Raw genomic sequence first — 21,859 nt, 5'->3', positions numbered from 1 at the left:
TAATCTATTTGTGTAGTTTGTGCGAGGGCGCCCTCTAGCTTGCAGTATGAATGGACAGAAATAACATTACAGTGTGTGATCAACACTGTATCAGAGGTCTTGAACTCGTGACCCAATGTCCTGCAAATTTTATTCCTAATCTGCTTGTGCATTTGATATGATCCACAAAAGCTTGATTAGCTGCTTCAGTGTGTTTGATTATGTTTGAGCTCTAGAATAATGGGCGTCCTGTAATGTAATGTGTATTTACATATTGCATTTATCATGCATGGCCATACACCCAAAGCGCTTCACAATCATGAGGGCGGTCTCTACATCACCACCATTGTGCAGCATCCACAGGACAGCGGCGCCAGTGCGCTTACCACACACCAGCTATTGGTGTGTAGACAGTGATAGAGCCAATTTGGTGGATGAGGATGACTCGGAGGCCATGATGGGTAAGGCATGATGGAGAGACTTTGGCCAGAACACCTGGGTTACACCCCTACTCTATATAAGAAGTGCCAAGAGGTTTTTAATGACCTCGTCAGGACCTCGGTGTAACGTCTCATCCGAATGACGGCGTCCACTGACAGTGTAGTGTCCCCTTCACTTTTACTGGGGCATTAGGACTCACACAGACCACAGGTTGAGCGCCCCCTGCTGGCCTCACTAACACCACTTCCAACAGCAACCTAGTGTTCCCATGTGGTCTCCATACAGGTACTGACCAGGCTCAGCCCTGCTTAGCTTCAGTGAGTAACCGGTATTGGGCTGCAGGGTGAAGACCACTGCTGTATTTTTAAAAATAAAAACTATGAAATTAATTAATTAATATGAAAATTAATATTTGTATAACACTTTTTTGTCTCTCATTGGATACTTATGATTTATATTGTCACTAATATCATTATTGCGATAAATAACCAAAAATATTTGTATATTTTATGTCCATATCGCCCATCCCTACACTCAAAAAACAGTTGGGTTAATAATAACCCAACAGGTAACCCAATGTAGGTCATTTTGGCACCTGCTGTTGGGTTATTTTAACCCAAAACATTGAATTGTTAAGGTTAACCCAACTATATTAATTACAAAAAATGTGTTGAGTTATTTAGCCAAAAAGTGGCTTAACCACTACACTCAAAAAGCAGTTGGGCTAATAATAATAAATAGGTCATTTTGGCACCGACCTGCTGTTGGGTTATTTTAACCCAATCCATTGAGTTGTTAAGGTTAACCCAACAATTAATCAAATCAAATCACTTTTATTGTCACATCATCAGCAGCACGTGTGCTATGATGAGTGAAAAGCTTAAGGAGCTCGCAACACTGCGGCCATGCTCGGCGCCATCTTAATGAGTATTATTCGGAAGTTATTTGGAAGTTAATGAGTATTATTCAAATTATTTATTAAATTACCCATTAAATTGTATTTTATTAACGCCTACCCCAACCCAAACTCTCACAGTAATATAAAAATTTCGATCATCGTATTACAGTGTCATGTAAATTATGCTATATTGATGTGACCATCCACAGCTGTATCCCATTTAGACTTTGTTCTAATGGTAAGAGGGGCGTGGCTTAGAATATCACGGCTAAACCGTTAAACTGACGTCAACAGAGAAGTTCCGTCCACAGCTGTATCCCTTCTAAAAACAACGTTGGGTTACAAAAATAACTAATTTGTTGGGTTGTTTAGCCAAAAAGTACCTTCACCAGTATATAATATAAAATTATTATTATTATTATTATTGGGTTGCTGTCTCCACTTGGTCCTAAAGGCGAGAATGACAGCTGAATATCTCAAATATGTACACCATTTCCTCCAAAAAAAAAAAAAAAAACGGAAATGAACACACTGGTAGAGAAAGTGTTTTTATCCGTATATAAATCTGCTATGAGGCATGTTTTTATCATAAAATTAAGGGTCACACTTTACAATGGTTCATTAGTTAATGTTAATTAATGCATTTAATAACATGAACAAACAATGAACAATACATCTACTGCATTTGTTCATGCTAGTTAACGTTAGTTAATGAAAATACAGTAGTTCATTGTTAGTTCATGTTAACTTGTGGTGCATTAATGTCAACAAGCATGGACTAGGATGTTAATAATGCATTAGTAAATGTTTAATTATGATTATTAAATGCTGTACATGTGTTGTTCATGAATAGTTCATGTTAGTAAATGCATTAACTAATGAACCTTATTGTAAAGTGTTACCACATTAAGAGTGTTGGTGAAGCGGATATAAAAATAACATGACACGGAGAGGAACTTTGATTAAAACAACAACATTACTGCATTAGAGCTTGATACTTTTTAATGCAAAAACAACATTACGCACACATATAAACACAGCTGTTCTGTGTCAGTTAAATCAGTTGACTGGTGAAATTCAACATTTTTACCCCAATAAATAAATAACCCAATAAAGGTTCAAAAATAACCCAACAAAGTATACCAAAACCAAATATTCTTAACTCAACCATTGGGTGAAATAAATAACTCAACGTTTTTAGAGTGTACTAAAGAAAAATAAGTTAAGAGACATCACTCTTGAATGTTAAGCATGTAATGTTGATATAATGGAGCCAAGTGATCGTCTTGTTCAGACACCATACGATTTATAGAGTGAACAAATTCGATGGTATTTTCATGCTTTTTACCCGAATTTCCTTCAGCATTTGATTGTCATTTGCATCTGATAATTGTGATATTATGCAAATGCAACATTGTCCAACTTCCAAGCAAGTAAATCCAGCCAAGCTTACATTATTGGAAGAATACCTGTATGCACAGAGACTTATTGTTGCAGAAACTCGTGCGTTTGAATTATTCCATTTTATGCCTTCATTTTTCCCCCTCTTCATATCACTACAGATATGCGGGCCATTATGTGGAAGTAGCACTTTTCTGAAACTCCAGATGAATAGAAAGCTCTCTAATGCTGGATTTTATCACAGTCTTCCCCTTCAGATAGTGTTTGAGAGAAGCTGGAGTTCGTTTCTCACATCAGCATGAGATCTCCGTGTCTTTTTAATCTCCCACTATTGCTTTTTTACCTTTATCGTGCGACTGTGCAGCTTTTGTTGGTCTGTCGCTGTAGAGGAATCTGTTTCTGCTGGCGTTGGGTTTGTGGCTCTGTGAAGTGCTGAAGTCCAGTGGAAATATGCGTTTAACAAGAGAGCGCCAATCACAGATTGGATGTTTTTTTCATTTGGGAATGTGACAATGCCGCTATTGTATTAGCAACTGAGAGTCTGAAAGCCCACTTTTCCAGAGGCAGCTGCTAGAATAGGTGCTCTCAGTGCTATCTATCCATCCATCTATTTTAATACATCCATCCAATTCAATGCATCCATTTCAATTCATCCAATTCTATCCATCCAGTCTATCCATCCAATTGAATCTATCAAATTAAACCCATCCATCCATCTATCCAATGCAATTATCCAATTCTATCCATCCATCCAATTTAATACAAGCATCTATTTCAATCCATCTAGTTCCATCCATCCAAGTCATCCCATCCATCCAATTCAGTCTATTCCTTTCAATTTAATCCATTCATCCATCTATCCAATTCAATTCATCTATCCAGTTCTATCCATCCGATTCAATCCATCCAATTTAATTCAATCATCTTATTTCAATCCATCCAGTTCCATCTATCCATTTCAGTCCATCTAATCCATCTATTCATCCATCCATCCATTTCAATTCATCCATCCATTTTAATATATCAATTTAAATGCATCCAATCCAATACATCCAAATAACCAATTAAAACCATCCATTTCAATCCAGCCATCGATTTAATAAAATCCATCCATCCAATTCAATCCATCCATCTATCCAGTTCAATCCATTTAATTAAATCCATCTACCCAATTCAATCCATCTATCCATCCATTTCAATCCATCTATCCATCCATCCATCCATCTATTTTAACACATCAATCCATCCAATTCAATCCAGCTATCGATTTAATTCAATCCATCCATCCATTTCAATCAATCCAGTTCAATGCATCCAATTCAATCCATCTACCTAATTCAATTCACCCATCCATTTCAATCCATCCATCCATCCAATTCAGTCCACCTATCCAGTTCAATCCATCCAATTAAATCCATCTACCCAATTTAATCCACCCATCTATTTCAATCCATCCATCCATCTATTTTAACACATCAATCCATCCAATTCAATCCATCCATCCATCCATTTCAATCCATCCATCTATCCAGTTCAATCCATCCAATTAAATCCATCTACCCAATTCAATCCACCCATCTATTTCAATCCATCCATCCATCCATCTATTTTAACACATCAATCCACCCAATTCAATTCATCCATCCATCCATTTCAATCCATCCATCTATCCAGTTCAATCCATCCAATTAAATCCATCTACCCAATTCAATCCACCCATCTATTTCAATCCATCCATCCATCTATTTTAATACATCAATCCACCCAATTCAATCCATCCATCCATCCATTTCAATCCATCCATCTATCCAGTTCAATCCATCCAATTAAATCCATCTACCCAATTCAATCCATCCATCTATTTCAATCCATTAGATTATCTATTATCCATTATTAGATCTATCTATGTCTGTCTATCTATCACTGAAATTGACAACTCTATCGATGATCAATTAATCTATACATCTATCCATCCATCCAATATACAAGTGACTGTATTTTTCACTTGTTCAGTCATTCGCTATCACCTCTGTCCATCCAATTATTATTATTACGAATATTATTACGTCCATCTATTTAACTATTTATAGATCTATCTATCATTGTGTTGTTCTGCATTTACCTTCAATACCATGTTCCATCAGTCACTAACCGACTGTGAATGTCTCTGTTTATGTGTGCAGTCTGGTCTCCAGCCGTTTCTCTCCACACATGGTTCCTCATCCTCCTCACGGCCTCCACCAGACGGGCATCCCTCACCCCGCCATTGTGTCGCCTGCCATCAAACAGGAGCCCAATGGCGAGAGCCCCAGCAACTCCACACACGGGTGAGTCTCTGAGCAGAAAAAAAGTCTTCAAAAGTGATTTAGTTTGAACTATTCGGGCAAAAAACACGGCAATATTTGCAGTATTACATTTTCCCGCAATACATATTGAGACGCAGTTGAAGTTGGAATTAGACAAGTCATTGTATAACAGTGGTTTGTTCTGTAGACAATAAGGGGGCTAATAATATTGACCTTCAAATGATTTGAATAAATGTAAACTGCTTTTAATTTAGCCGAAATAAAACAAATAAGACTTTCTAAATTTACTAAATATCACTTGTGAAATATTTGAAAAAGAATAAATATTGCACATGAGGGCTAATCATTTTCCCCAAAACTGTATTTTGAGTAATGTTTCTTATGCTACCATGTGACATGGATACACACATTGCGCTATCGATGCTAAACCGATGTACTTTTCAGCTTTGGCACGTATTAGAGCTGCACAATATATGGTTTCAGCATTGATAATCGCTATGTGCACATCCGCAATAGTCACATTGCACGATCTGCAATGTTTAGTTATGATTATAGTACACCAGGCGAAACCGACACAGGAGAATTGAGTGGTTACTCGAGAGTTGAACTATAATGGAGAGGAAGTTTTTTTTATTTGCGTGTGTTTTTAAGGTCTGACAGCGTTCAAAGTATTCAGGCACAACACATTTTACCATTTGTAACTTTCATTCATTCATTTTCCTTCGCCTTAGTCCTTTTATTTATCAGGGGATGCCACAGCGGAATGAACCGCCAACTATTCCAGCATATGTTTTACGCAATGGATGCCCTTCCAGCTGCAACCCAATACAGGGAAACACACTCACATTCACACACATACACTAAGGACAATTAAGTTTACCCAATTCCCCTATAGCACATGTGTGTGGACTGGGGGGGAAACCGGAGCACCCGGAGGAAACCCATGCCAACATGGGGAGAACATGCAAACTCCACACAGACATGCCAACTGACCTCTTGTAACTTTAATAAGGAACAATTTCATAGGATTATTTACACAGTAAAGACATTTGCAGTGTTATTTTGACACCTGAATATCATTTACTGACCCTAAAACACTGTTTAATTCACCTTTATCTTTGCTTTTAATTAGTTTTTTGACATTTTTATTAACAATTCACTTCCCTACAGAATCATTCCACTCAATTTAAATTAATAAATTATTTCTAAATAGCAGTTTTCAAGTCATCAGGTGAAATTGTTTATATATACACACTTGCAGGCCACTTTATTAGGTACACCATACTAGTACAGGTTTGGACTCGCTTTTGCCTTCAGAACTGCCTTAATCCTTCATGGCGTAGATTCAACAAGGCACTAAAAATATTCCTCAGAGATTTTGCTCCATATTGACATGATAGCATCATGCAGTTGCTGCAGATTTGTCGGCTGCACATCCATGATGTGAATCTCCAGTTCCACCACATCCCAAAGATGCTCTATTGAATTGAGATCTGGTGACTGTGGAGACCATTTGAGTACAGTGAACTCATTGTCATGTTCAAAAAACCAGTCTGAGTTGATTCACTGGTGTGTTATCCTGCTGGTAGTAGCCATCAGAAGATGTGGTCATAAAGAGATGGACATGGTCAGCAACAAAACTCAGGTAGGCTGTAGTGTTGACACGATGCTCAGTTGGTACTAACGGGCCCAAAGTGGGCCAAGAAAATACCCCCCACACCATTAAACCACCACCACAAGCCTGAATCGTTGATACAAGGCAGGATGGATCCATGCTTTCATGGTGTAGACGCCAAATTCTGACCCGACTATCCAAAGAAATTGATTACCTGATTAGAAATTTGCGATAATAAACAGTTGGACAGGTGTACCTAATAAAGTGGCCGGTGAGTGTATACCGCAATATTTATTGCAGGGGAAAAAATTTAGCAATGTCAGATTTTTCCAATATCGTGCAGCCTTAGTATTAGTGTATTTTTATTGTTATAAACCTTTTTTGTTATTTATATGATTTATTTGTAAAGTGTATTATTATTGTACACCTGTTTTACCAGGTTTAATTGTTTAAATGGTTTATTCTTATTTATGTATAGCACGTTGAGTTACAGTTGTGTATGAAATGTGCGTTGGAAATAGTTTTGCCATGAAATATCCAGAGAAGCTGAAACCTAAAATCTCCAAACTTCTCTGAAAATCTCCCTCTTTCTCTCTCTCCATGCAGAAAGCCCTCGGTGCCCGTGAAGAAAGAGGAAGAGAAAAAGCCTCACATCAAGAAGCCTCTTAATGCCTTCATGCTCTACATGAAGGAAATGAGGGCCAAAGTAGTGGCTGAGTGTACCCTGAAAGAGAGCGCCGCCATCAACCAGATCCTGGGCAGAAGGGTGAGCGCTTACAGCTCCATTATCAAGGATGCATTAGTGTGTTTCTCTTCATCTGCTCTTAAAGGAACAGTTCGCGCCTTGTGGGTTAAAAAAAGGCCATCATTTACTCTCTTTCTCAATCTTGTCATTGCAAACCTGTGTGAGGCACAAAAGGAGAAGGTGTTTTGAAGAGTTTTGCTGTGAAAAGTAACTATGCATTAGTGAATCTGTGTGTGCTGCTTGATAATCCAGGGTTTTAGGTTATAAAAGGATAGGTTTACATGAGAATGATGTCGTCAAAAACAACGCTTTTGTTGTTATGCAATTTTCTACATTAGTACAAAAGTTCTGATGCAGTCATATGCATGCATTTATTTAATGTTTTACAACAGATTTTAACCATAGACTGTAAAAGATATGGTCGTAGTATCCGTAATGTCACCCATAGGTTTCTGAAGAACACAAAAGAAGCTACTAGTAGGCGTGGCCAATTGTCACCAATTTGTTTGTGCGTCATTGCACCAACCGAGGGATACCAAATAAGGGCAAAGAGGCGGAGCTACAGACGCATGCTGGCATTCTGCTTAGACAGGCTTTCCTATCAGAGAAGCTCTTAATACTTCATTCCCTGCGACTCGTTTGTATTCTGACCACTTGTGCTTGGCTGTACTTTATATCAATAAAGTGTTTAGACTTTTCAAAACTGCTGTAATACATTGAGCCACTAAACATTGTTCTTAAGACGTTTTTCAAAAGGAGGAAAACGCAAATTACTTCCATATACTCCAGATATAGTCTGTGTTAAGCCTGGTTTATACTTCTGCGTCAAGTGACCGGCGTAACCCACGGTGCATGTAACGTGCGTGGCTGTGCATTTATATTTCTGTGCGCTGTTTCTGTTGGTCTGCATTAACACTTCCGAAACGCTAGTTGGCAGTGAGGTGTAAATGTCCCTCTGTGTCAAGTTTCTTCGCTGCTGTTTTGCTTTTCCTGAACACTTCCGGGATGTACAAGTGGCTCAAACTCGCTCATTTTGAGGCAGGAACCGGCGGACGTGCAACAACTTTAACTATGAGGTAAACACAAAACAAAACTTTCCACCAGGAGCTCCTTCACGGGACTCCACACTTGTAAACAATCGCTCGCGCCATTCGCGCGGCTCTCGGTCCCGCCCAGACTCGTCAGCGCTACCAAGCCGACCAATCACAGAGCTTGCGCTACGCATCGTTGCAACGTGTAGTTACATTTTTTGGGAGGTGCACGTCAGCGATGCCGACGGCCACGGCGAAGGGCTATGCGTCAGCGCCGTAGCATACGCCGGCGTTTGACGCAGAAGTATAAATCAGCCTTTAGTAAATGCTGGGCTATTGATGAAATCCAGCATAACACTGTATGACAACGCTTCAGATGACTGTTCTAGAGCCTACAGCTAATCAATCTGACAGATTCTGGAGTGCATTACAGGCCTAAAGAATATTATAAATGATAAATGATCTTAAAACAAATACATTAATAGAGATGGTATATAGGCATATAATTTCACTCACCTGGGAAGCGGAGGCCACATGAATGGTTTTTGAGCACAATGACGTGCACACAGCATCCCATATCATTTGATTATTGTAAGAAATAAGTCCAAAAGGCGACTGACAGTGTAAAGCCACATAAAACAACACAGAAAAAGGATGAGTAGGCCGAGTTCAGCAGCAAATCAGCCGGAATCAGCAAAGGTGATGTGACGGCGACCAGCGAGACCTAGCTGTCACTCAAGTAGCCACGCCCTTAATTATGCAAACTTCAAATAACCTAATATAAAGGAAACGGATGAGTTATACCCCCCCCCCCCCCCCAACAGTTGTCATGAAGGGTAATATTAGCTAAATTAACCAAAATCGTTCTTTGTACCAGGCTGTAACCACCTTTTTTTCTGTAGTAAAATTGTCCATTCTAACAGTGGGTTCAATAGAAATGTGCTCCATATGGAGGCAGGACTAGCAGAATTAACAGTTAATTGTGGATAAATAAAATTAATCATGATTACAGTAGTCAACAATTGAAGTGGATCATTACCATTCATTCAAAGTTGTCCTAAAGCTATTGAATAGCACTCATTCATGTCTTGTAAAAATGATGGAAAACATTTTTGATCCACTTCAAATGTTGACTGCTGTATTTTTGGTCATATTTATTGAACATTTTAGATTTAGAGTTTAGATTTGAGTTTCTTCTGTTGAACACAAAACAAGATGTTCTGAAGAATGGAAGCAGCTGCTACTGGCATTCATAGCGGCAACAAAAAATACTATGGAAGTCGGTGTTTCATTCTTCAGAATATCTTTGTGTTCTGCAGAGTAAAGAAACTCAAACAGGTTTGGAACAAGTGGAGTAAATGATGGCAGAGTTTTCATTTTTAGATGAACTGTTCCTTTAGGAAATGAACAATATCTGAAATGTTTTCCTGTATTCTGCAGTGGCACTCTCTCTCGCGTGAGGAGCAGGCCAAATACTATGAACTGGCCAGGAAAGAGCGGCAGCTGCACTCTCAGCTTTATCCCGGCTGGTCTGCGAGAGACAACTACGTAAGTGAGCCCAGAATGCAGAGCTGAACTTCGGGCTGTTCCATTGTTTTTGGCAGCCGGGGGGAGTTTTGCTTAATCAAACCCGTCTAATTTGCTCCAAATCATGTTTCTCCGCAGGGAAAGAGGAAGAAACGGAAGAGAGACTGTAAATCTGACTCCCCATCAGAGAGTAAGTGTCACTGACCATCTGTATTTCTTGCTCACTACAACCAGAGTGAAGTGTTTTTTTCCCATCATCCCTGCTGATCCGATCACTCAGAGCATGGATCATGTTCAGTTCAGTTTTGACGTTAGAAAATCGATGCTTTTTATTTTTTTGTAACACAATTTTTTTGTCCTCGTGTTGCTCCACACCCATTTCTTTTGTGAGTTTAGTTCCTGACCAAAGTTGTTGCAATTAGTAGCCTTTTTTAAAAAAGATTTCCTTAAGCCTGGTTTTTATAACCCACTTTCAGGATCTGTTCAGTTGAGTCTCTATTTTATCAACCCTTTTTGGTCAGATTTTTGACTCGTGTCTTCTTTCAAATTTAGCGGATTTGAAAATGTCAATGGTAAAATGATCTCGAGAAAATTATATTGTTTGTTCAATTAAACGTTTCATTTTCAACTATTTTACATGTTTCAATTAACTGTTATTGTATTGTTTATATAATAGTATTATTTATTCATATTTTGAATTTGCATTTATTTTTACACTCCCAGTTTTAAAGTTTTTATAATTATACAAATATTTATATGAATTTAGACATTTAAATAATACATTTATAATTTATTTATTTTATACATTTGTTGTTGTGGACTGATGCACAACTGGGCACTAAAGAACTTATAGCCCCTCCCTAAATGAGTGACAGCCCTGACCTAAATGAGTGATAGCCCCTCCCTAAATGGAAAATAGCTCCGCCCCAAATTAGTGATAGCCCATCCCTAAAGGACTGATAGCCCCACCCAAATAAACTAATAGTCCTGCACCAAAAGACTGATATTCCTGCTCTAACCGTCTGATAGTTCCGTCATAAAAGACTGATAGTCCTGCACTAATGGTCTGATAGTGCTGTCCTAATAGTCTAATAGTTCTGCTCTAGAGGACTGATAGTCCCGCTTTACAGGACTGTTAGTCCCGATATAAAGGACTGATAATTTCACCCTAAAGGTCTGATAGTCCCGCTTTACAGGAATGATAGTCCCGCCCTAAAGACTGATAGTCCCGCCCTAAAGGTCTGATAGTCCCGCCCTAAAGACTGATAGTCCCGCCCTAAAGGTCTGATAGTCCCGCCCTAAAGGTCGGATAGTCCCGCCCTAAAGGTCTGATTGTTCCGCTCTAAAGGTCTGATAGTCTCACCCTAAAGGACTGATAGTCCCGCTCTAAAGGTCTGAGAGTCCCATTCTAAAGGTCTGATAGTCCCGCTTTACAGGAATGATAGTCCTGCCCTAAAGGTCTGATAGTCTCACCCTAAAGACTGATAGTCCTGCCCTAAAGGTCTGATAGTCCCGCCCTAAAGACTGATAGTCCCGCCCTAAAGGTCTGATAGTCCCGCCCTAAAGGTCTGATAGTCCCGCCCTAAAGGTCGGATAGTCCCGCCCTAAAGGACTGATAGTCCCGCTCTAAAGGTCTGAAAGTCCCATTCTAAAGGTCTGATAGTCCCGCTTTACAGGAATGATAGTCCTGCCCTAAAAGTCTGATAGTCTCACCCTAAAAGTCTAATAGTCTCACCCTAAAGGTCTGATAGGTCCGCTCTAAAGGTCTGATAGTCTCACCCTAAAGGTCTGATAGTTCAGCTCTAAAGGTCTGATAGTCTCACCCTAAAAGTCTAATAGTCCCGCCCTAAAGGTCTGATAGTTCCGCTCTAAAGGTCTGATAGTCTCACCCTAAAGCTCTGATAGTTCAGCTCTAAAGGTCTGATAGTCTCACCCTAAAGGACTGATAGTCCCGCTCTAAAGGTCTGATAGTCCCATTCTAAAGGTCTGATAGTCCCATTCTAAAGGTCTGATAGTCCCGCCCTAAAGTTCTGATAGACCTGCCCTTAAGGTCTGATAGTTCCGCTCTAAAGGTCTGATAATTCCGCTCTAAATGTCTGATAGTCTTACCCTAAAGGACTGATAGTCCCGCCCTAAAGTTCTGATAGACCTGCCCTTAAGGTCTGATAGTTCCGCTCTAAAGGTCTGATAATTCCGCTCTAAATGTCTGATAGTCTTACCCTAAAGGACTGATAGTCCCGCCCTAAATGTCTGATAGTCTCACCCTAAAGGTCTGACAGTCCCATTCTAAAGGTCTGATAGTCCTGCCCTAAAGGTCTGATAGTTCCGCCCAAAAGGTCTGATAGTCTCACCCTAAAGGTCTGATAGTCCCGCTCTAAAGGTCTGATAGTCTCACCCTAAAGGTCTGATAGTTCCGCCCTAAAGGTTTGATAGCCTTACCCTAAAGGTCTGATAGTTCCGCCCTAAAGGTCTGATAGTCTCACCCTAAAGGTCTGACAGTCCCATTCTAAAGGTCTGATAGTCCTGCCCTAAAGGTCTGATAGTTCCGCCCTAAAGGTCTGATAGTCTCACCCTAAAGGTCTGATAGTTCCGCCCTAAAGGTTTGATAGCCTTACCCTAAAGGCCTGATAGGCCCATTCTAAAGATCTGATAGAACCGCACTAATGGTCTGATAGTTCCACTCTAAAGGTCTGATAGTTCCACCCTAAAGGTCTGATAATCACATTCTAAAGGTCTGATAGTTCCACCCTAAAGGTCTGATAGTTCCACCCTAAAGGTCTGATAGTTCCACCCTAAAGGTCTGATAGTCCCACCCTAAAGGTCTGATAGTCCCACCCTAAAGGTCTGATAGTCCCACCCTAAAGGTCTGATAGTCCTGACCTAATTAAAAGGAAAGTCATTTTGAGGGGTCAGGGAAGATCATGAGAACATAATGAAGTGCACAGATGCATGGTTTAAAACAAGCTCTACTATATACATATAAAAATATCGAGAGGAAGTCTTGATTTGATGCAGATTTAACACTGTGCAATCATATTTAACCCTTTCCCTCCTCTCTCTCTCATCACAGGTAACTTCTCTCCTCAACCCAAGAAGCAGTGCGTCCCGTATCTGTCATCTGAGAAAATGTGTGACAGCCCTACCTCGTCTCACGGCAGCATGCTGGACTCCCCCGCCACACCCTCCGCCGCCCTGGCGTCCCCCGCGGCTCCAGCGGCCACACACTCAGAGCAGGCGCAGCCCCTGTCCCTCACCACCAAACCCGAAGGCCGAGCTCATCATAACCACCCACACTTCCCTCTGCCAGGCAAATCCTCGGGCTCCGGCTCGGGCTCCAGCATGGCCCTCCACAGCCTCTCACGCCCCATCCCCTTCACCAGCCTGCCCCCGTCTCTGCTCGGCCCGAACTCGCCGTTCCACCAGGCCGCTCTGCATTCCCATCATGCTTTGCTGCAAACACAACCGCTCTCCCTCGTCACCAAATCTGTGGAGTGAACAGACAAAAAAAAAAATAAAGCGACTTTTTTTACACCTGTATATTGCTTTGTTTTTTTACCTTTTGATAGATCATAGGCAGAGTTTTTAAAGATAGAATGAAAAGTGATAATTATTGGTCAATATTTGACCCCCCTTCTATTTTGCTTTTCTCTTTTGAAACCAACGACAATGTATTTTTTTGTAAATTGACTTTTTTTCTCTCTCCTCATGTGATTCTCCATTGTTGCTCCCTGTATAAAAGACAAATGTATAAATGTTTTCTGTTTGTTTAATTGTTTTTTAAGCCGTACTTGACAAATACAGTTTGTAGTTTTAGTTCAATTCAATCTAACGGTAGTTTAGGAGTTCGGTTAATTTTTTTTTCATTACAGCTTTCTCTCTTTGTTTTTTTCTATTATTTTATTTTTCTCCTTCATTCTTTTGGTACCACCTCACCCTGTTCCTAACCCTGTGTGTGTGACTCTCCTAAGGCTCCATAGCTAATAAACCTCAAGTTATTTCTAAAGGCTGCATTGTGTTTTTTTTTTGAGGGGGGGGAGAAAAGCCCGCATGTGATGACTGGATGGATAATGCCACAGAGATCTTCTGAATAGAGCCAGTATCACACACACGCTGACACTGCTCATTTTTATAATTAGGGCTCGTGAAGTGGTGTGTGTGAACTGCTGGCACTCATGATGTGCGCAAACTGAATTATATAATCCACTGTTGCTTAAACAGACTGGCACTTACAGAGAAATGCAGACGTTATCCTGGTTAAAGTACAATAGGAGGCTTTTCAAATGGATCTCGTGTGCTTTCTTAATCCGGTAAACGCACGTCATATTTGGAGAAGCAGATTTATTAGACTTCTAAATGTACACAAACTCATTTATCATAGAGTTAAACTATTTTAGCATCAGGTTTATTTTATGAAAGGGATTTTATATGCATCAACAACATATTAATTGCAGGTATAGCATCAACTTTACATTTATTTTCCACAAAATCAAATCAAATTTTAAAGACCAGGGTCACCAATCTCAATCCTGCAGGGTTTAGCTCCAACTTGCCTCAACACAACAGCCTGGGTGTTTCAAGTACACCTGGTAAGACCTTGATTAGCTTGGTTAAGTGTGTTTGATTAGGGTTGGAGCTGAACTCTGCAGGACACCGGACCTCCAGGAACACGTTTGGTGACCCCTGGTATAGATCATTTCAATGTGATCATGTCATTGGCCTATGAACATTTCCTACTTGTTATTAAACAATTTCATAACTGTAATGAGACGCAATTCAATCGTAACGTAATGTTAAAACAGCCTTTATAACATTAATTATCAATATGTGACTCTTTTTGGATTCCCTGAAGGTTCAGAAATTGTAAAACAGGAAATGCGTCAGGTCCATTGTTACTGTTTACATCTCTCAAAATTGTCTATATATGTCAAAATGAAACACACCAACAACACGCCATGCCAGTGGCAATCAGTTTCTCTGTCCATCTGAACCAAATGCAACACAACAGAAACATTGAAATACCAGCCTCGCGCTCCTAATGAAATGAAGACTTTTAATCTAATTAATACATTTTAAACCTCTTCAACATAATTAATAGGCTTTTGAGGCACTGACGTTTTTGGTTTGCCACAGTTCTGACTTTCATTTTCACGCCTGCTAGTCACAGCCATATCACCCTGCAGCCCAAGAGCGGTTACTCACTGAAGCTAAGCAGGGCTGAGCCCTGGTCAGTACCTGAATGGGAGACCACTAGGGAACACTAGGTTGCTGTTGGAAGTGGTGTTAGTGAGGCCAGCAGGGGGCGCTCAACCTGTGGTCTGCATCAGTCCTAATGCCCCAGTAAAAGTGAAGGGGACACTATACTGTCAGTGGGCGCCGTCTTTCGGATGAGACGTTACACCGAGGTCCTGACTCTCTGTGGTCATTAAAAATCCCATGGCACTTCTTGTGCACTCTCGGTGTAACCCCGGTGTCCTGGCCAAACTCCCTCTATCGGCCCTTACGATCATGGCCTCCCAATCATCCCCTTCCACCGAATTGGCTGTATCACTGTCTCTCCACTCCACCAATAGCTGGTGTGTGGTGAGCGCACTGGCGCCGTTGTACTGTGGCAGCTGTTGCATCATCCAAGTGGATGCTGCACACTGGTGGTGGTGTGGAGAGACCCTCCTCATGATTGTGAAGCGTTTTGGGTGTATGGTCATACATAATAAATGCGCTATATAAATACACATTACATTACAATACATTACATTTTATTGTAAAGATCTGAGCTGAACTATCTGCAGCTGCTTTCAGTCGTATGACAATAAATGTCGAGCAAGATGGTATTTAAACTCGCAATGGGAGCATCAAACACTGAATAACGCACACAATCAGTACCTGTGGTGATCGTTGACGGTAGTTTATGCTATTATTTTGCTGCGACAGTGCTGAAACAGAAACACTTTCTAAAACAGAAATTTTGCACGGTGCTCAGCTTTTATCGCATTGTGTTATGCTGAAAGTGACACAGTGGTTAGCACTGTCGCCTCACAGCAAGAAGGTCGCCGGTTTGAGTCCCGGCTGAGTCAGTTGGCATTTCTGTGTGGAGTTTGCATGTTCTCCCCGTGTTGGTGTGGGTTTCCTCCGGATGCTCCGGTTTCCCCCACAGTCCAAACACATGCGCTTTAGGGGAATTAAAATAACTTGGCCCTAGTGTATGTGTGTATATAAGTGTTTCCCAGTACTGGGTTGCAGCTGGAAGGGCATCCGCTGTGTAAAACATATGCTGGATAAGTTGTTGGTTCATTCCGCTGTGGTGACCCCTGATTAATAAAGAGACTAAGTCGAAGGAATATGAATGAATGTTGAGCTGTACTTGTTAAAAAGTCATAATACTAAATGTGAATATATTTCAAACGATTGAGCAATAACAATAAGGCATGGAGTTATGTTGGATGTTGCATAATATAAAGAAATAAACTGAGTGAGTCTTCAGAAAAACACGTTATTAGGTACACCTGTCCAACTGCTCGTTAACCCAAAATTCTAATCAGCCAATCACATGGCAGCACCTCAATGCATTTAGGCATGTCGACATGGTCAAGACGATCTGCTGCAGTTCAATCCGAGCATCAGAATGGGGAAGAAAGGGGATTAAAGTGACTTTGAATGTGGCATGGTTGATGGTGCCAGACGGGCTGGTCTGAGTATTTCAGAAACTGCTGATCTACTGGGATTTTCACGCACAACAATCTCTAGGGTTTACAGAGAATGGTCTGAAAAAGAGGAAATATCCAGTGAGCGGCAGTTCTGTGGGCGCAAATGCCTTGTTGATGCCAGAGGTCAGAGGAGAATGGCCAGACTGGCCATTCTAACTCAAATAAGCACTTGTTACAACCGAGGTGTGCAGAAGAGCATCTCTGAACACACAACACGTCCAACCTTGAGGCGGATGGGCTACAGCAGCAGAAGACCACACCGGGTGCCGCTCCTGTCAGCTAAGAACAGGAAACTGAGGCTACAATTCACACAGGCTCACCAAAACTGGACAATAGAAGATTGGAGAAACGTTGCCTGCTCTGATGAGTCTCCATTTCTGCTGTGACATTCGTATGGTAGGCTCAGAATTTGGCATCAACAACATGTAAGCATGGATCCATTCTGCCTTGTATCAACAGTTCAGGCTGGTGGTGGTGGTGTAATGGTGTGGGGGAGATTTTCTTGGCACACTTTGGGTCCATTAGTACCAGTAGTGCATCGTGTCAACACCACAGCCTACCTAAGTATTATTGCTGACCATGTCCATCCCTTTATGACCAGCTTCCAGCAGGATAGCACCATGTCATGAAGAGTGAATCATCTCAGAAAGGTTTCTTGAACATGACATTGAGTTCACTGTACTCAAATGGCCTCCACAGTCAACAGATCTCAATCCAATAGAGCACCTTTGGGATGTGGAGGAACGGGAGATTCACATCATGGATGCGCAAATCTGCAGCAAATATGTGATGCTATCATGTCAATATGGAGGAATATTTCCAGTGCCTTGTTGACTCTATACCACAAAGGAGGCAAAAGGGGGCCCAACCCGGTACTAATAATGTGTACCTAATAAAGTGGCCAGTGAGTGTATGTCTGCGCTATTCTGAAAAGTGTTTCATTATATTACAAAAATGTATATATTTTTCCCAGGTATTTTGTGTTGCTAGAATAGTAAGCGACTGTATAAAATACTTGTTAATTACATTTCTATGTATTCCAAAGCGTGGGACAGTATTATGATGGTTATATGAGCGTTCTCTCATAAATCTCTGAATAATAGTTTACGAATGTGGCTTACAAACATTCCTTTTGACATGTTTATTTGGCAAATGGTGTTGTGAAAAGACGTTATTTGATTGTGCTGCGGTTTACTTTATTAACAGCCGTGTGAGGTAAAACAGTCGTGCCATGAAGTAAGCTGGTGTGCTGAATGATCAGGACACGGGGAACACATTGTTTTCAGCTGGTTGTAAATAAGCGAGATTGCAAGCTCGGTCACACAATTGTAAAAGCCGCGTCCAGAATATTTCCACACGTTTACGGCGCAGTTATACGTGTTTTGACACACCGCCACTGGTTTTAACGAAGAGGCTTGGAAAGTCGGTCCTCTGAGATCTCATTAGCTATTTCAATTAGCAGACGTGGACGGTGGGTTACGGGGATTTGTGGCCCCGGGGATGCCGATACTGCCAGGATTGAGCAATTAGGTCTTATGGAGGAGACGGAGTGACCAGAAGACAACTTCACATTACTGTGTTGGCCTATATATAGATTGTGACATTGCATTTTCTGCTGTCACACAATAATAATTCATATTATTATTAATTAAATAATAATTTTTAATTCTGTTTATTTCGTGCCAACACATTTCTAAACATAGTTTTAATAACTCATTTCTAATAACTGATCTATTTTTTCTGCCATGATGACAGCACATAATATTTGATTCGATTTTTTTAAGACACTAGTATTCAGCTTAAAGTGACATTTAAAGGCTTAACAAGGTTAATTAGGGTAAAGTTAGGGTAATTAGGCAAGTCATCAGGGGTGGACTGGGACAAAAATTCAGCCCTGGCACTGTAGCCACACCAGCCCACATTACCACACCAACACAGCACCACCTATGGATATGCACACTCACTACTCATATTGGTGTACAGTTGGTAAAATAATTGAGCCAGTATTTAAACATCTAATGCAATGCTTTTTAAATTTTTTTTTAACCAAGTACAACCTTAGAAATAAAGAAAATAGTCTCTCCAAGTACCACCATAATGACCAGTATTGAAATACAGTAGCCTACAAGGCCTAATTAGGCAGCTAAAGCTCTGCACAGTTCAAAAATGAGGCAGATTAATTTCTATTATTATGAATATTTATTATTGCCAGCGACTTTAAGCATAATAAATAGCTTGAACATTAACAGCTCTGTGCTGACAGGTACAAAAATAAATAATGTTTAAAATAAAATGTGCTTCTAAAAGTAAATTAGAAATGTTCTTTAAAAGTCAAAAGAAAACTGCTGTACTTAAATGTACAGTATTAACGTATAGTAGCTTATTCATAAAAACCTGGAAATGTTCCTTGGACCTCATGAATATAGGTTATTTGTGATCATATATTAATATATAAAATGGTTTTGAAAATTTTTGAAATAGATGTAGATTTAGGACTTATTTGTGTATATATATATATATATATATATATATATATATATATATATATATATATATATATATATATATATATAATCTAAACATCTAAACTTTAATATATGATTTTGATTTACCTATTTAATTTAGAAATTTGATCTGCTTACAGTGTGTTATAGGCTTTGTGTGTCAGAAAAGCAAGTCATTAAACAACACCTGTGAACATTAACAGACATTAGAAAATTTAAATAAAATAAAAGGTTTATCCTATTAAAATCAATTTACTGATCACATTGGTGTTAGCATACACTTTAAAGGCTTAAAAACTGTTTTTTTTACTTTAATTATCTAGCGATTCCTCCGCGTACCACTAGAAGGAAGCCTGCGTACGTACATGTACCCCAGTTTGAGAACCACTGATCTAATGTATGTGACTGGAACAAAAACAACCCATTTATAACACATTTATACATACAGTATAAACTAAATAAAAAATAATTTTGTGAATCTTGAAGAGTCGGTGTGCTGTCCCTTTATACCTTCTAATGTCCTCTATAGAAAGTCTGAAATGACTATAGAAATGAACCACTTGTTCAATAAAATGCCAAATTCTAGGGACATTCCAAGCAAAACAAACAAACAAACAAACATTGCTCATGACCTGTCACTCAAAAGCATCTCGCTGTGGCTACTTAATTTATAATATAGCCAAATTTGATTTCTTAAAAACCTTTTCTTGCTGTATAAGTTGTTTATTTTGCCATTCTTTTAACATCCAGGCTCCACTGTCAATTATACAGGTTTATATTTTAAATACACCATTTTAAGTAATGTTCATCTTCTGTGATTGTGACCATCTTTTTGTAAGAACAGTGATATTTCAGTTGCAATATCAAAACAGCCGGCCGTCGCCGATTGGGCCAAATGCTTAACATTTGTTATTATTATTATTACTACTAATATTATTATTATCATCGTCATCATATTCACATCTTGCTAGAGATAAAAGCTGTCTGCATGTAAATACAACACATAATTTTTTTTTTTAATTGACCGGCCCACATTTAAAAAATGGTCCAGCCCTTCTGGCATTGCCAGAATTGCCAGATGGCCAATCCACCCCTGCAAGTCATTGTATAACGGGGGTTTCTCTGTAGACAATCAAAACAAATATAGCTTAAGGGGGCTAATAATATTGACCTTAAAATTTTTTTTTTTTTTTTTTATAAAACTGCTTTTCTTCTAGTCGAAATAAAACAAATAAGACTTTCTCCAGAAGAAAACATATTATAGGAAATACTGTGAAAAATTCTTTGTTCTATTAAAAATCATTTCAGATATATTTGAAAATTAATAAATATTTTATAGGAGGGTGAATAATTTTGCCCTCAATTGTACACGATTTAACATTGTCATCATTTAAAATGTGTTAAACATTTATTTGCTTTCTTTTATTATTTTTTTAATCATCTTTTTTATTTTCTCAACAAGTTTTACACTTACATCAGGTACTGTACATGTCAGAGGTCACACATCTGATTACTCTCACAAATATAAGCACAAATTCTGTACAACCACTTTCTCTTTTAATAGTATATGCTCTTCTTTTGTGCGCATGTACACTCATGTTATATATAAGAAAAATAAAAATAATAAATGGTAATAAAAATAATTTAAAAAATAATAATTTAAATAAATGGAATATGAAAGAGAAAAAAAGGACGATTAGGTAAAAATAAATAAATAAACTTATTAAATAAGATATACATGCACATAAACACCAAAACTATGTACATGTAGGAAGTGATCCTTTCGATTTTAGGTTGACAAAAAATCTCAGATTTATGGGATGTTGCATAATTGGTCCATTTTTCCCAAAAATAAATAAATTGTTCCATTTTCTGATTTACAGATGCGGTAATTTGTTCCATTTATAGATTTCCATTGTAATTTCCATTCATGCATTTAGGGTAGGACTTTCATGTGACAGCCATTTTTTGGTAATGCTCTTTTTGACAGCTATCAATAAGATATTTATTAGATATTTATCTCTTTTTAACCATTCATCAGGTATATGTCCAAAAAATAGAGTTTTACAATAAAACAGTATCACAGATTCAAATCATTTCTTTGCTTTCTGTAGACTTCTTGATATACAAACTGCTGTGTTATTGAATTGTTTTTAATCAAATGTCAAAACTGTTTGAGTGTTTGACTATCTTAAGTAGTTCAATAAATATACCCCCGGTTTCACAAACAAGGCTTAAGGCTAGTCAAGATTATGCATGTTTGAGCTGTCTTAACTCAAAATAACTTGCGGAGAGATGTCTTATAACATGTCAGTGTCATTTTTTTTTTTTTTTGTCTCCAGTTGCACACCAGTAATTTATTTCTAAGTCCATTTTTATAAATGTGTCTTAAATAGCCTAATTTAACTAAGGCCTAGTCCTGGCTTCACCTAAGCCCTGTTTGTAAAACTGGGCCTATATCTCTTATAAATAGACCCACAGGGAATCTGCGCGCGGAGAATTCCGGAGATTTCTGCAGATTTTTAGCCCTTCATTAATTCTGTATATTTACTTGAGTAAATCTAAATTGATTCAGTTTTTTTATTAATTACAGCAATATTATTGACTATTACGAAACTGTTTATCTGATTTATGTACATCACAGTTTGTTAAGTAATATGTTCTGTCTTTTAGTAAAGATATTATATAAGAGACTTGCTTTGTTTACCAAA

The 21,859-nt window shown here is 39.0% G+C and overlaps 1 protein-coding gene across 1 annotated transcript in view; it reads left to right on the top strand.

The window, feature by feature from the left end:
- Nucleotides 1-13,946, top strand: part of tcf7l1a (transcription factor 7 like 1a) — a 106,216-nt gene extending 92,270 nt beyond the window's left edge. Inside the window, 5 exon segments of the mRNA NM_131269.2 lie at nt 4,903-5,046; nt 7,247-7,406; nt 9,857-9,964; nt 10,082-10,133; nt 13,014-13,946. Of these exon segments, the coding sequence (NP_571344.1) occupies nt 4,903-5,046; nt 7,247-7,406; nt 9,857-9,964; nt 10,082-10,133; nt 13,014-13,438 (889 nt within the window). The 3' untranslated portion in view covers nt 13,439-13,946.
- The last annotated feature ends 7,913 nt before the right edge of the window (nt 13,947-21,859 follow it).

This window comes from Danio rerio, chromosome 10, assembly GCF_049306965.1.
Source record: "Danio rerio strain Tuebingen ecotype United States chromosome 10, GRCz12tu, whole genome shotgun sequence".
NCBI classification, from domain to species: domain Eukaryota; kingdom Metazoa; phylum Chordata; class Actinopteri; order Cypriniformes; family Danionidae; genus Danio; species Danio rerio.
Note: the sequence above shows the minus strand (reverse complement) of the source record. Positions and strands in the feature narration are given on the sequence as shown.